The sequence below is a fragment of the Moschus berezovskii genome, chromosome 15 (assembly GCF_049115385.1).
Source record: "Moschus berezovskii isolate FMDL1 chromosome 15, NW_MosBer_1.0, whole genome shotgun sequence".
Classification (NCBI taxonomy): Eukaryota; Metazoa; Chordata; class Mammalia; order Artiodactyla; family Moschidae; genus Moschus; species Moschus berezovskii.
Window position 1 is genome coordinate 54518651 of NC_142474.1, and position 13020 is coordinate 54531670.

The window sequence follows — 13020 nt, forward strand, 5'->3', positions numbered from 1 at the left end:
GAACTCCTGCAGATTCCCAGATTCCAACCTACACCCCCTACGCCTGCTGTGGGTAAACTGTAAATTCCGACATCCCCAGTTTTGCTAGTCCTCACCACAATTACACAAGGCCACAGAAATTTAGGACCAAGACATGTAACCTGCTCCACGTGTCTCTGAAAAGACCTAAATAAAATCTCCAGGATTGCTTTATTAGATACCTCTGCAGGAAAGTGGAGGTGGGGGACAGGATTATTGGATTTAAACTTTTATTCGGATCTTTAGGCTGCAGAGGTAATGCCACTATCTCGGCTTTGTCTGGCCTCTTCCCTCGTGGTGGGGTACGCTTTCACATCCTTCCATTTGGGAGAAACCAGAGCAAACCCTCGCCCGACGCTTAGCAGAGGCGGGCAGAGCGGCTTTTGGGGCGCGGGGGGGAGATTGCTTCCAAAGCCAGTGGCTTGAATTGGCGAGCGGGAGGCTCAGATAGTTTTTAAGATGCAACTGCAGTAGAAAGCCAACCCACTGAAACAGGCGCCTGGCGCCGGCCGCCCGCGGGGGCGAGGACTGTCGGTGAGTTACCGGCAGTGCGGGCCGGCCACTAGGAGGCGCCCCGAGCGCACCGGGGCCCCCTCCCGCCGCCAGAGGAGGGCTCGCATCCCCTCCGCCAGCCCCCAGCCGCGGGATCCGGCGGCCAGCAGACCGCAGGGGACGCGCGGAGGAGCGCCCGGGGCTGTCACCGCGGACGCGTCGCGCGCATCGACCCGGGACCGGGGCTCCCGGGACCGCCCGCCGCCACGCCCGCCGTTTCCCAGCCGGGGTCCTCGGCTCGCACTGCCCGGTGAGCACCACCCGGCCGGAGAGCGATGTCTGCCCGGCCCCGCCGCGGTCCCCGGGGCAGCCGGGCACCGCCGCTCGCGCCCCTCTGCTGCTTCTCGGCTGCTCTGGGGATGCTGTGGCCCCCCGCCTCGCAGGCGTTCAACTTGGACGTGGACAAGCTCACGGTGTACAGCGGACCCGAGGGCAGCTACTTCGGCTACGCGGTGGACTTCCACATACCTGCCGCTCGCACGTAAGTCGCCCCAGGTGCGGGTCCCTGCCCCTCTGCCGGGGGACCCAGGCCTGTCCCCGCAGCCTGCTGGCAGGCGATCCCGAGCGTCCATCCCGCTGCCCACTTGGGGTCCCGTCCGGTTCCCCGCCACCACCTTCTACCCTCCCCTTCCACGCTGGATGTCCTTGTGAACTTTGAGCCAGGACATGTCACTTGCCTCGGATCCGAAATTCCTGGGGAGCTCCAGGGACAAAAACTAGAGCATCGTACAAAGGGGAAACACAGGACCGAACAGACTCGGGCCAGTTAAAACAAGGACCACAACACGGTCTGTTTATACATAGCCTGTAACAATTAAGCGTCTGGGCTCAAGTGCTGTCTGCTATAAGCAGCTGGGCTCTGTCCTTTGCTAATTCTCACTACGCCCCCCCCCACCCCCGGCCCCCCGCAATCTCTCAACTCACTGTATACATAGCTCCACCTAGAGAAGAATTAGGAATATTTGCACCCTCTTCCAAACCAGGTTTCAGACGCCCCTAGGTTTCCAAGAGGAAATCTAGTTTGACAGTCTGTCTCCATCATAAGTACGTTTCCGATTCCAAGGAGTGATTTTGTCCAACTTCTTCTCAGGGCGAGTGTCTTGGTGGGGGCGCCCAAAGCCAACACCAGCCAGCCAGACATCGTGGAAGGGGGAGCAGTCTACTACTGTCCTTGGCCCGCCGAGGGGTCTGCGCAGTGCAGGCAGATACCGTTTGACAGCACCAGTAAGTGATATTTGTCATTCTCAACTGTTGGTTCTGGTTTCAAAGTGCCAGAGCCCTCCGGGGGTCAGGTCCCCACTTTCTTTGTAGAACTTGGCCTGTTTGATGGGTCGGTATTGTGGGCAGTGCAGGTTCGGAGAGAAATCAGCTTTTTAAAGCCCGAGTGAAGGGGAGGAAGATGTTAAGTGCACCCCAAAGAGGGAACAGTATTTTGAGCTTGGGTATTTGAATGCATCCTGGTCACTTCAGTTTCCTTACTATTCTGAGATAAGGGTGTTCTGGGTGAGTGGATGGTTTGGAGAACACAGATGTTACTCCCTAATCTTGATTCTGGAGAGAATTTGGTTGTTTCCCAAGAACAAATCTGGAAAAAGACATAGCCTTAGAATTTCCAGTGCCCAAACTCCGGAGGCAAGAGTCAGCTGCTGCAGACCCAGACATGTTGCTATTTAATTCTTTACAGAAAGAAAGCATTTTCTTTCAAAATATTGGACACTGGATGCAAACTAGTACAGGCAGAGTGTGGATGGATTACATTCATTTCCAAAATCACTAGACAGATGTTTCTTATTTAATTAAAGGGAAAATACATTTTAAACAATTCAGGCTGGTTATGTTTCCTCTGGTGTTTTCTTCTTGGGTCTTGAGAAAATAATCTAAACTTAATGCTTTCAAAAACATTAACGCTGAATGTTTTAATTTGTACCTCCAAATCTTTATGAATTCAAAAGGTATATGTTATTGGAAAGCAAATATCTCTTTTCAGAAAAATGTGAACGTGTCAACTCAATGTTCTTTGATGAACAATCAATTAAAACACCTTTTGCACTGTGGAACTATTTTATGACATCATTCTTCATTATTGTTATATTAGTATATATTTAGAATTTATGTAGAATGTCAGTTTTCACAGAATTTTGATGAAATTGGATGGATATTTACCTGTTACTTTAACTGATTTGCATTTTTTATTTTAAAGGAGAAAATAATTTCCATTCTAAGAATGTGGGAATAATGTCACAGAAAAGTCCTATGCAAGCATTACCTTTAAATATGACCAAATTAGGAGATATTTTATAAATGCACTTTAAAATAATGTTTTTCATATGTGTCTATATATGGTCACAGTAGCTCTTTCACCATTTAATTAAATAATTCAGTTATTTCATACCAATTTTCATAAGCTTTTAAAGTTTAACTGTTAGAAACTGGAAAAATTAAACCACTTGATATTAATTTGTGAAAGAAATCTTTCAGTTAGTGGTTGAATCAGGACTTTAGATGCTTCTAAATACTGACTTCTAGCTTAATTTTAAAATAAATTTCCTGAATCAGAAAAATTAAGCATAAAATTAATGGTATTTTACTAATCCATATCAAAATAATTTTATTTTTAAAGTATTTTAAGTGTAAGCCTTGATAGATAAAAACGTAAATTTTGGGCATTATTTGAATTTAAACTTAGTGTTAGCATTTGGAGACATGTGATGTGTTTTTACCAAGAATCAACCTATAGTCATGGACATGAATTTAATAACCTTCTAGAATATTCCCATAACATGTCAATATATCAAATCAGGATCTGGTTAGTACATTTTTCCTTTGATAAAGGAAGAATCAATGTCTGTTCAGGTAAGTCACACCTTAAGACCTAAATATTAATCCCAGATGTCACAGATGAACAGATGAAAACCAGAGTATACAGACATGAGTATGAATTTTTAAAAACTGACCACTCCCATCCCAAAAGTTCTGATGTTACACAACAGTAGGTAACGTTTTCCAAAAGTTCATTCTAAAGTAACTGTTTGGATCTTTGAATTCAGTTTCCCATAGAAAACGAATGTTGAAAGCTTGTGCTTTGTTTTCCAGAATAACCCACAGGAATGCACTTAACCCTTACTCTAGCTGAATTGTATTTGCAATGAAAGAATAGCGGACAATCTAGTATGATTCTGGCAATTAAATCAATAGGAAAACAGTAAGAATGTTGAGAAAAGATCAGTGTTCCTTGGAGAAAGACGGGGTAGATGGCACCTTCTGGGGAGGGTCTCAGGAAGACATCTGAACATCTCAAAGGACTTTTGAGATTAATGTTGTTGGTTATACATTATGTCTTATTTTACTTCTAAATGGACGGAGTTTTTTTTTTTTTTCCTGAGAGATGCGTGCATTCTACTCTCTTATATTCGCAACCATAATCACTGCAATTTGAGAATTTGTTAATGGAACAAAGTGAGGGAGAGAAACAGGGAGGTAGGTAAGTGTCTCAGAAATATTTGAGTAAGAAATTTAAAAAAAGCAAGGCAGAGGAGGCCAAACAACATTAGTAAGAAATAAATGGTCTCTGATGGAATGCACAAAGCAGTGACCTGTGAAAGCCTATGGGAATTTCCAAGAGCGAAGATTAAGAATGATTGAGAAAAGGAAGTTCCTTGTGTTAGCCATCAGAGGGTACTGTGGGCCCAGGAACCTTGGCTGCTCCTGGGAATGGCCTGAGAATGGGTGGGGGAAGAGGAATCAGAGGATTGTGGCTCAGGGGTTTGCTACTGAGTGGGAGCCAGTACACTACACATCATTTCTAGCAGTGACTTTATCCATGAACCCTAAGACGGTGGAACTGCCAGTGAATGCCATTTGCTGCAAAACTGTGAAAGTGAGGGACAGCCGGAGCCCATAGAGCTATTTCTAGTCCAAGTGTCAGTTTTGTGGGCAGAATATGATCTTGGAACCAAAGATAGAAGGCAAAAATAGGCATTCTGACTCTGGGTGTTGCAGTCAGCATTACCAGATGCATTGTGTTTATTCATCACCTACTATGTACCCGTCACTTATCCACATTATTTCTAATCCATACAATGAAGCAACCATGTAAATCCTGTTTCATGAGTAAGGAGGCAGACATCAAAGGTGTTAAAAGATACATCCAAGGTCACACAATGGTAAACAGTAGATGCAGGACTGGTCCTAACAGACTGCAGAATCTGTGTAGCTGAGGCACTGCTCATCTTCTTCCCCCTTCCCCCACTTTCCCACCCGAAGTTACCTTCACACGTTCCAGTTAAAGTGATCCTCCAGAGAAGATCTGAAAGGTGAAATGGTTTGGGTACAGGGTTATGGAAGCCAGAGGTCATAGAGGCAGCCGTTGTCAGGGTGGGAATGATGGCTTGTGCAATATATGTCCCCTCAGAGTCCCCATCCACTGTCTTCTGTCTTACTCTCTGGCAGTGAACAGCAGCGTGCACGTCCAGCGTGCACCAACCCCCTCCCCCCCAGAGGAAGAAAATTCCTCTGCTTGACAAAGTAGTAGCTCCAAGTGCCGGACACCCACAAATTGACTTGCACGTAATAGCGTATGATGTCAGGCATCAATAAATATCACGTTGCAAATATTCCTTTGTACAGAGAATCCTGACTGTCTCTGTCTTCCACCCTGTCTGCTTTTACTATTACATCTGAATTCAAGACATTCTGCGTAAATTTGACCTTTTAATGATGTAGTTTCAACTTGTTCAGGCCCCTGGGGTGTATACAAATTAATATTCGCTGTGGTAACCTACTAAACTCTCTCAGCCTAGACACTGGAGGAGACTGGCCTATAATTTAGCCCTTGAATCTGGTTGTGATCTTGAACTTCAGTTTATTTAAGGTCAACTGCCTGTTTTTTTGTAAAGTCTGCCTTTGAGTTTGAAATTTTTTTCATTAAATAGTCATTGATTTTATTTGTACTTTATCCTGTAACTGGGATTTTAAAAAAAATTACTTCTCATCATAAATGCAAAAACAGAGGAAGCTGGGAATTGCCTAACACTTCAAATGCATGAATACTATTAAAATCTGTGGTCCTTTCAAGTATGGAAAAAGGAAACTTTCGGGAAGCATATGGTGGTGGGGGAGGTGCAAAGTGCAAAGAGTAGATAATTTTCCTGCTCTGTGCAAAATCAAGTGGCTCCAAAAATCCCCTTCTCTCTTCTCCCTTCTGTCTTTCCCCCTTACTTCACTAGAATAAAATTCCCCCACCCCCAAATTGATTTCTTTCCTTTTTGGTCCTAAACTGTGCCCCACGTCTTAAATGTAAAACATTGCATCTGCCAAATTCATGCCTTTCCTTTCTAAATCTACTCCAAGGTTCATTGTTTTTCTACTTCCTACATTTTCCAAAGCCATGTGTGGATTACAGAAAAAGCCCTGAATCACAGCTCCCCAGCTAGAAGAGGGGTGAATGAAACAGACACTCCATCTTTGCAGTGATAAGAAGGAAAATTGCAACAATGGTAACAAAAGCATAGAACACGAATATTTGATTGTTTTAAATACTCAAATGAAACATTTTGAGGAGAAAGATAATAGCATGAGCTAATAAAAATCATCATCACAGCATTAGTAATACAGTTGGGAACCCTCCCAATTAGAGACCCACTTAAAGAAGAAACAAGAGGAAGTGGGAGGTACCATTGAGATTTTGGAGTCATCTGAGAAAGACTACCAGAATTTGCCTGACCTTAATTTAGCATCTTATATATATATTTAAAGCTTAAAATGGAAGACAATTTGGTTAGGATATTTCAAAGCTCTAGGAAGCTAAGATTTTTGTCAGAATTGTGTTGTAGCTTGGAGACCGGAAGCCTTTGTTGGAGGGGGCAGGCAGGAGTCTGTTTTATTTTGTGTCGAGGGAGCCCACAATAAGCAGCAGCTTAAAGCATCTGGTGCTGTGATGGGTACAGGGTTGTATTTTGATAGTATTGGGTGTGCCCTTTCTCTCATGTGAGGTTTGGGAAACATATTGGTCACATAAGCCTTGCTTTTCTAACTTCCTCAGAAAGAAATCAGTTTTTGTTCAATATCAAAGCAGAGGCAAATGGAGGGCACAGCTACCTCCGGTAAATGACAGAGGAAATAACAGAAATGTGATAGAACTCAGACAGCAGAAATCTGGACTCTGGTGAATTCAATTGAAAGTGGAAAAAAAAGGTGAAAGCTCAATGATAACCTGCACCTTTGAGAATTGCCAGAGTTAGTGTTTTACTACTTGTGCACTTATATATATATACACATACATGCACACACATACATACATGCACACACACATACATACATACACACACACGCGCGCACACACACACACGCACACTCTTTAGGGCAGAAAGCTTACTCTGCCAAGTACTTCCGTTACTGATTCATCAGGGATAATTAAGCTGGACGGCTTACTTACTCTAGAAGCAATTCATGATGGCTCTCAAACTGATGGGCTGGCCTGACAGATGCAACTAGCATCCCTCAGTTTCTCCCAGTTGACTCAGACTTTCATGTGACAAAATGCAATGGCTGTCGAGTCCTGATATGAGCCGGGAGGAGGCAGTGGTCCCTACAGTACATAGCCCCGGAGGAAGCAATTAGAAAAAAGGAAGTCCTTGAAACTCCAACCAGAAATGGGAAACAGATCTGCTCTATGGCTAGTTGAGTAGAATGAGCATTAGGCGCCTGTTGCTTAATCTGCAAAATTCTTTCAAGAAGCTGGAAGTGTGTGTGATGGAAGAGGCTTCCAGGCTCTTGGCAGGAAGAATCCGTGCAGCAGCTGTAGCATTCTGGGAGAAATGTAGGAAATTGTCTTGAAATTGTTCTGAAAGCAAGAAAAACAAACTGGCACATTGAAGCCAGCTGGTTGAGATGTGAGCATTCAAACTTTACCTGTTGTGTGTAGAGTATTGTATCTGTGAGCTGTGTTGATGGAAAGAGTTGCCAACATTCCTAACAAGCTGAGCTCAGCAGTGCTCCGAAGGACACCATCCAGAGACACAGGCATGGATTTTTAAGGAAGAGAAATAAAAGACTAATTATAGATCTTATTAAAAGTGCTCCTTTTAGAAATATTTCATTTTCAAAATTCAGTTTAAATACATCACAATTTGCTTATCTATCTCAAATCCTCATATAACTTAGCCCAGAATCAAAACTACTTTTAATCTATTTTAGTGTTTTATTATACAGGTACACCTTGATTAATACACTAATATGTTTTCTGAAGATGTATTTAAACTGAATTTTAAAATTAATTGTAAAGTTGCTGCAAATCCTAAAAAATCCTAAAATCCTAAAAAAAAAAAAGAAGGGGCATAACACTAAAAAATAACATTTTCAAACATCCTAAATGTGGATGTATATCCCATAAATGATGCTATTAATCACACAATTGCATATTATAGAACCTTAAAAATGAAGCCCACCAAGAATCAAGATTAAAATGGGGAAATGCTTTTGTTTTAACGTTAAGTGAAAATAATTTCAAAATTGCTTCTATAGCCTGTGCTGGATGGCATCACCGACTCTGTGGACATGAGTTTGAGTGAACTCCGGGAGTTGGTTATAGACAGGGATGCCTGGCGTGCTGTGATTCATGGGGTCACAGAGAGTCGGACATGACTGAGCGACTGAACTGAACTGAACTGATACATGGTAGAGTAATTTATAAATGTATTTATTTACGTATAGCTGCTTATGTTTCAAAATACTGATGATCAAGGATATTTTCAGTGACAATTGTGTGTGTAAAAATAAGAAGATGCTATTTATCACCTGTTTCTATTCTAGATTCTACATCAATAGAAACAAGCTTGGTGGTCTGACAGTTTCTAGAGACTTTTATTTATTTATTATTATTATTTATTTATTTATTTGGCCATACTGAGTCTTAGTTGTGGCATGTGGGTTCTTAGTTGAGGCATGCAAACTTTTAGCTGCAGTATGTGGGGTCTAGTTCCCTGGCCAGGGATTGAACCTGGGCTCCCTGCATTGGGAACATGAAGTCTTAACTTCTGGACCACCAGAGAAGTCCCGAGACTTTTAGAATAAAGAGAGCTGTTAGCAGGGGGCAAACTGTCTTTCCGAGTCTTCTGGAAACACCCTCACAGACACATGCAGAAATAATGTTATTCAAGTACCCAGGGATCTCATGATCCAGTGAGGTTGACACATAAACTTAACCAGCAAATCTTTGTGACCCACAATATGTATTCTCCTAGAAAAGGCACTGAGAATTTGTGGACTAAAGAAACCCATTGGATTCATAGGGTAGAATATTTTTTTGACAGTCATCATTTCTCCTCATATCTCTTAAGCCAAAGAATGCCCAGGGATTACTCTAGTATCAAATAACCCCAGATCTCTTGGCGTAAACCAGCCAAGGTTTATTGCTTGTTCATACTGTCTGGTTAATATGAGCTGGAGAGGAGCCTCTGCTTATACAAGTGACCCAAAGACCTGGGCTGCTGGAGATTCCTGATTGACACGTGCTTTCAAGGTCACTCTAACTGGGAAGACTTATGGCAAATTGCACCTCATCTATTAACGCTTCCACATGGAATTGACATTTACTGCTTCTCCTCGTGTTTGGTGGCCAGACTACTCCTAGGAAGTTGGCCATGCCATCTTATTTGAATATTTGATTATCTCTGTGTTAGATTGGTTTACGCACACCTGTCAAAGTTGTTTATACACAATTTTTAAAAGAGTACTAGAAATGAAATGCTATAGAATTTAATCTTTGCAAATGTTATTAAAACAGTTTTCTTCTACGTTTTTTCTTTTTTTTTTTCTGGCATGCTGCTGGCAGTATCTTAGTTCCCGGACCAGGGATTGAACCTAGGACCTGGAAGTGAAAGCACCAGGTCCTCACCACTGGACTGACAGAGAACTCCCTAAAGTTGATTTTTTCCTCTTTTTTTGTTGGCTGCACCTTGCAGCCTGCAGAACTTCCCCAACCAGGGATCAAACCCATGCCCCCTGCAGTGGAAACATACAGTCTTAAGCACTGAACCACCAGGGAAATCCTAGTATTCTTCTATTTCTAATGGACATACTCTGCAGGACATATTTTTTGGAGGTTCTGAAATAAAATAGTTCTTTGGGGCTACAGTTCTAATCCTTACATTTGTGGTAAGGAGTAGACAAGACACATGGCAAAGAAACAAAGGTGTTCCTATCAATAGATGCAAAGATAATGGGTGAAATGCATACTGACAATAAATTCTCAACTTGTTCCACCTGGTGTCCAGTCTCTGGCACAGATACTGACTAGGGAGACTGAATACCCTTCATCTTTTAAGTCAGGCTCTTTGGGTGACATATTAAATCAGAATGTCTTTTTCCCTCAAAGCGCCCTTTGGTTTATTTTAATTCATTTTTACTTAGACAATGCAGTTGACTCTTGAACAACAGGGATTTGGTCTATGCCAATCCACTTAGGACACGACTTAGTGACTGAACAACAAATCCACTTAGGAGGACTTTCTTTTTAAAGTAAATACCACATTATTACAGAGCTTCCCGGGTGGCTCAGATGGTAAAGAATCTACCTGCAATGTGGGAGACCTGTGTTTGATCCCTGAGTCAGGAAGATCCCCTGGAAAAGGGAATGGCTACTCACTCCAGTATTCTGGCCTGGAGAATTCCCTGGACAGAGGAGCCTGGTGAGCTATAATCCATGGTGTAACAAAGAGTCAAACATGACTGAGCACCTAACACATATTATTTCAGGATCCTCAGATGGTTGAGTCCGCAGATACAGAACCTCATTATGGCAAGCAGACTATTTGCCTCCATAAGGGCATCTGGGCATCTGGGAAGGAGAATAGCTGAGGTTTTGGTATCCATGGTGGTTCCCAGAACCAATCCCCAGAGTTGCCCAAGGGTCAACTATATTCTCTTAAGAAACAGTAGAGTTGAAATTAAAGCTTAGATTTGTTGTCATTTTAGTTGCTAAGTTGTGTCCAACTATTTTGTGACTGACTACATGGACTGTGGTGGCTCAGACAGTAAAGCATCTGCCTACAATGCGGGAGACCCGGGTTCAATCCCTGGGTCGGGAAGATCTCCTGGAGAAGGAAATGGCAATTCATTCCAGTATCTTGCCTGGAAAATCCCATGGATGGAGGAGCCTGGTGGGCTACAGTCCATGGGGTTGCAAAGAGTCGGACATGACTGAGTGACTTCACTCACTTCACTTTCACATGGACTGTAGCCTGTCAGGCTCCTCTGTCCATGGGATTTCCAAGGCAAGAATATTGGAGTGGGTTGCCATTTTCTTCTGCAGGGAAACTTCCCAACCTAGGGATCAAACCTAAGTCTCCTGTATTGGCAGGCCTAACCACCAGGGAAGCCAGTAAACTTAGATTTAGCAGTAAAACCAAATTTCAGTAACAAGAGAAATGTTAAGAACTCTCTATAAGCAATTGTGGTCCTTGACCCTACTTGCATGGCCATGAATTTACCCTTATGGAATTTACAATGAATAGCCAGTGACAAGTTGACAAAAAGTATTGTAAGGTCAAAGGGAACAGGGAGTGGCGTGTGTGTGTGTGTGTGTGTGTGTGTGTACACACATGCACTTTTTTCTGATTCACTGGAGTATTATTTTCCTGTTGCTGCTGTAACAACTTACCACGTACTTTGTGGCTTTGAACAACACAAGTTGATTATCACACAGTTCTGGAGGCCAAGTCTATAATATTAGGTCTCACTGGGCTAAAATCAAGGTGCTGGCAGAGCTGTGCTCCTTCTGGAAGCTCTGGGGGAGGATATGTTTTCTTGCTTTCTTCAGCTTCCAGAAGCTGCTCACATATCTTGGTTCCTGGCCCTCTTCCATTTTCAAAGCCAGCACTGTCAGCTTGAGTCCTTCTTACACTGCTCTGCCTGTGGTTCTTCTTTTCTACCTCCTTCTTTCGCCTTAAAATATCTTTGTTATTACTTTGGACCCTGCAAGTAATCCAGGATCATCTCCCTATTTTAAGTCAACTGGTTAGCAACCTTAATTCCATCCACAAACTGAATTGTCTTTTGTCGTGTAGGCTAACATAGTCTCAGGTTTGGCGTATTAAGATACAGACATCTGAACTTCCCTGGGTAGGACCCTGGGTTCTATCCCTCAGGAGAGTTGGATCCCATATGTTGTAACTAAGAGTTCACATGCTTCAACTAAAAGATCCTGCATGTCACAGCTAGGACTCAGAGCAGCCAAATTTTAAAAAAAAGCAAAAACATGTAGACATCTTGAGGACTGTTATTTTTCTTACTAAAGGTGGTCAGAGAAAGTTTCACTGAAAAGGTGATATTTGAATGGAGGCCTAAATTAAGTGAAGGAAGAAACCATGTAGTGGAAGGGGGAAGTTCTAAATTGTTGGACTGCTGCTGCTGCTGCTAAGTCACTTCAGTTGTGTCCAACTCTGTGTGACCCCATAGACAGAAGCCCACCAGGCCCCCCCGTCCCTGGGATTCTCCAGGCAAGAACACTGGAGTGGGTTGCCATTTCCTTCTCCAATGTGTGAAAGTGAAAAGTGAAAGTGAAGTCGCTCAGTCGTGTCCGACCCTTAGCGACCCCACAGACTACAGCCAACCAGGCTCCTCCATCCATGGGATTTTCTAGGCAATAGTACTGGAGTGGCTTGCCATTGCTTCTCCGAAATTGTTGGACAGTCAGTGTTAAATCTGGAGAGAAGAGTGTTCTTGGGAAATGGAGAAGACCCACTGGGTTAAAGAGAAGTAAGTCAGGAAAAGAAAGAAGATGAAGCAAGACTATCTAGCACCTTAAAAGTCAGTGGGACTTTGGGTTTTATTCTAAGAGTGATGGGCAGTCAATGGTGGTTTTGAGTAGGCAAGTAACAGAATTTGATTATGTTTAAAAAAGGATCAGTTTAGTAGAGGGTAGGCAACCACAGCAGAAGCAAGGGGATGACTTAGGAGACGTTCCCATTGTCTGGTGATAGAAAAGTGTGGTTTGGGTTGAGTGATGGCAGTTAGGGTTGAGAAACGGTTGGGTTTGGGATTTATTTGAAAGTGCAGTTGGTAGAATTTTCTTTATGGATCAGATGAACGGTGCAGAAGAAACAGAAAAATTTGAACTGAGTAACTGGAGGAATGGGACTGAGACAGGAAACAGGGGAAGGAGCAAACCTCAGAGAAAGTATCCAGTTGAGTCCAGATAGGAGATGTTGGAGCTATTTACTAGACATCAGAGTGATATCACATAGGAGGCTGCATAAATAAACCTAAAGTTCAGGCAACAGGCTTGGAAATTTAACTTTGGAAGTCATGGGTGATATTTAAGGCCATGACTGATGGAGTTGATGTGAATGAAGAGAAGTGAGGAGAAATAAAGTGAGGCCAAGAGAGGAGAGAAAGGGAGGGGGTGGGAAAGGTCACTTTTTCATCTTAATTTTTCTCTAAATGAATTTATTG

General features: G+C 42.9%; 1 protein-coding gene across 1 annotated transcript in view; it reads left to right on the forward strand.

Annotated features, from left to right (window-relative positions):
* The first annotated feature begins 711 nt into the window (after positions 1 to 711).
* Positions 712 to 13020, forward strand: part of ITGA8 (integrin subunit alpha 8) — a 203458-nt gene continuing 191149 nt past the window's right edge. The window contains exons 1-2 of the mRNA XM_055429258.2: positions 712 to 1051; positions 1661 to 1794. Of these exons, the coding sequence (XP_055285233.2) occupies positions 846 to 1051; positions 1661 to 1794 (340 nt within the window). The 5' untranslated portion in view covers positions 712 to 845. The remainder of the gene's footprint in view (positions 1052 to 1660; positions 1795 to 13020) is intronic.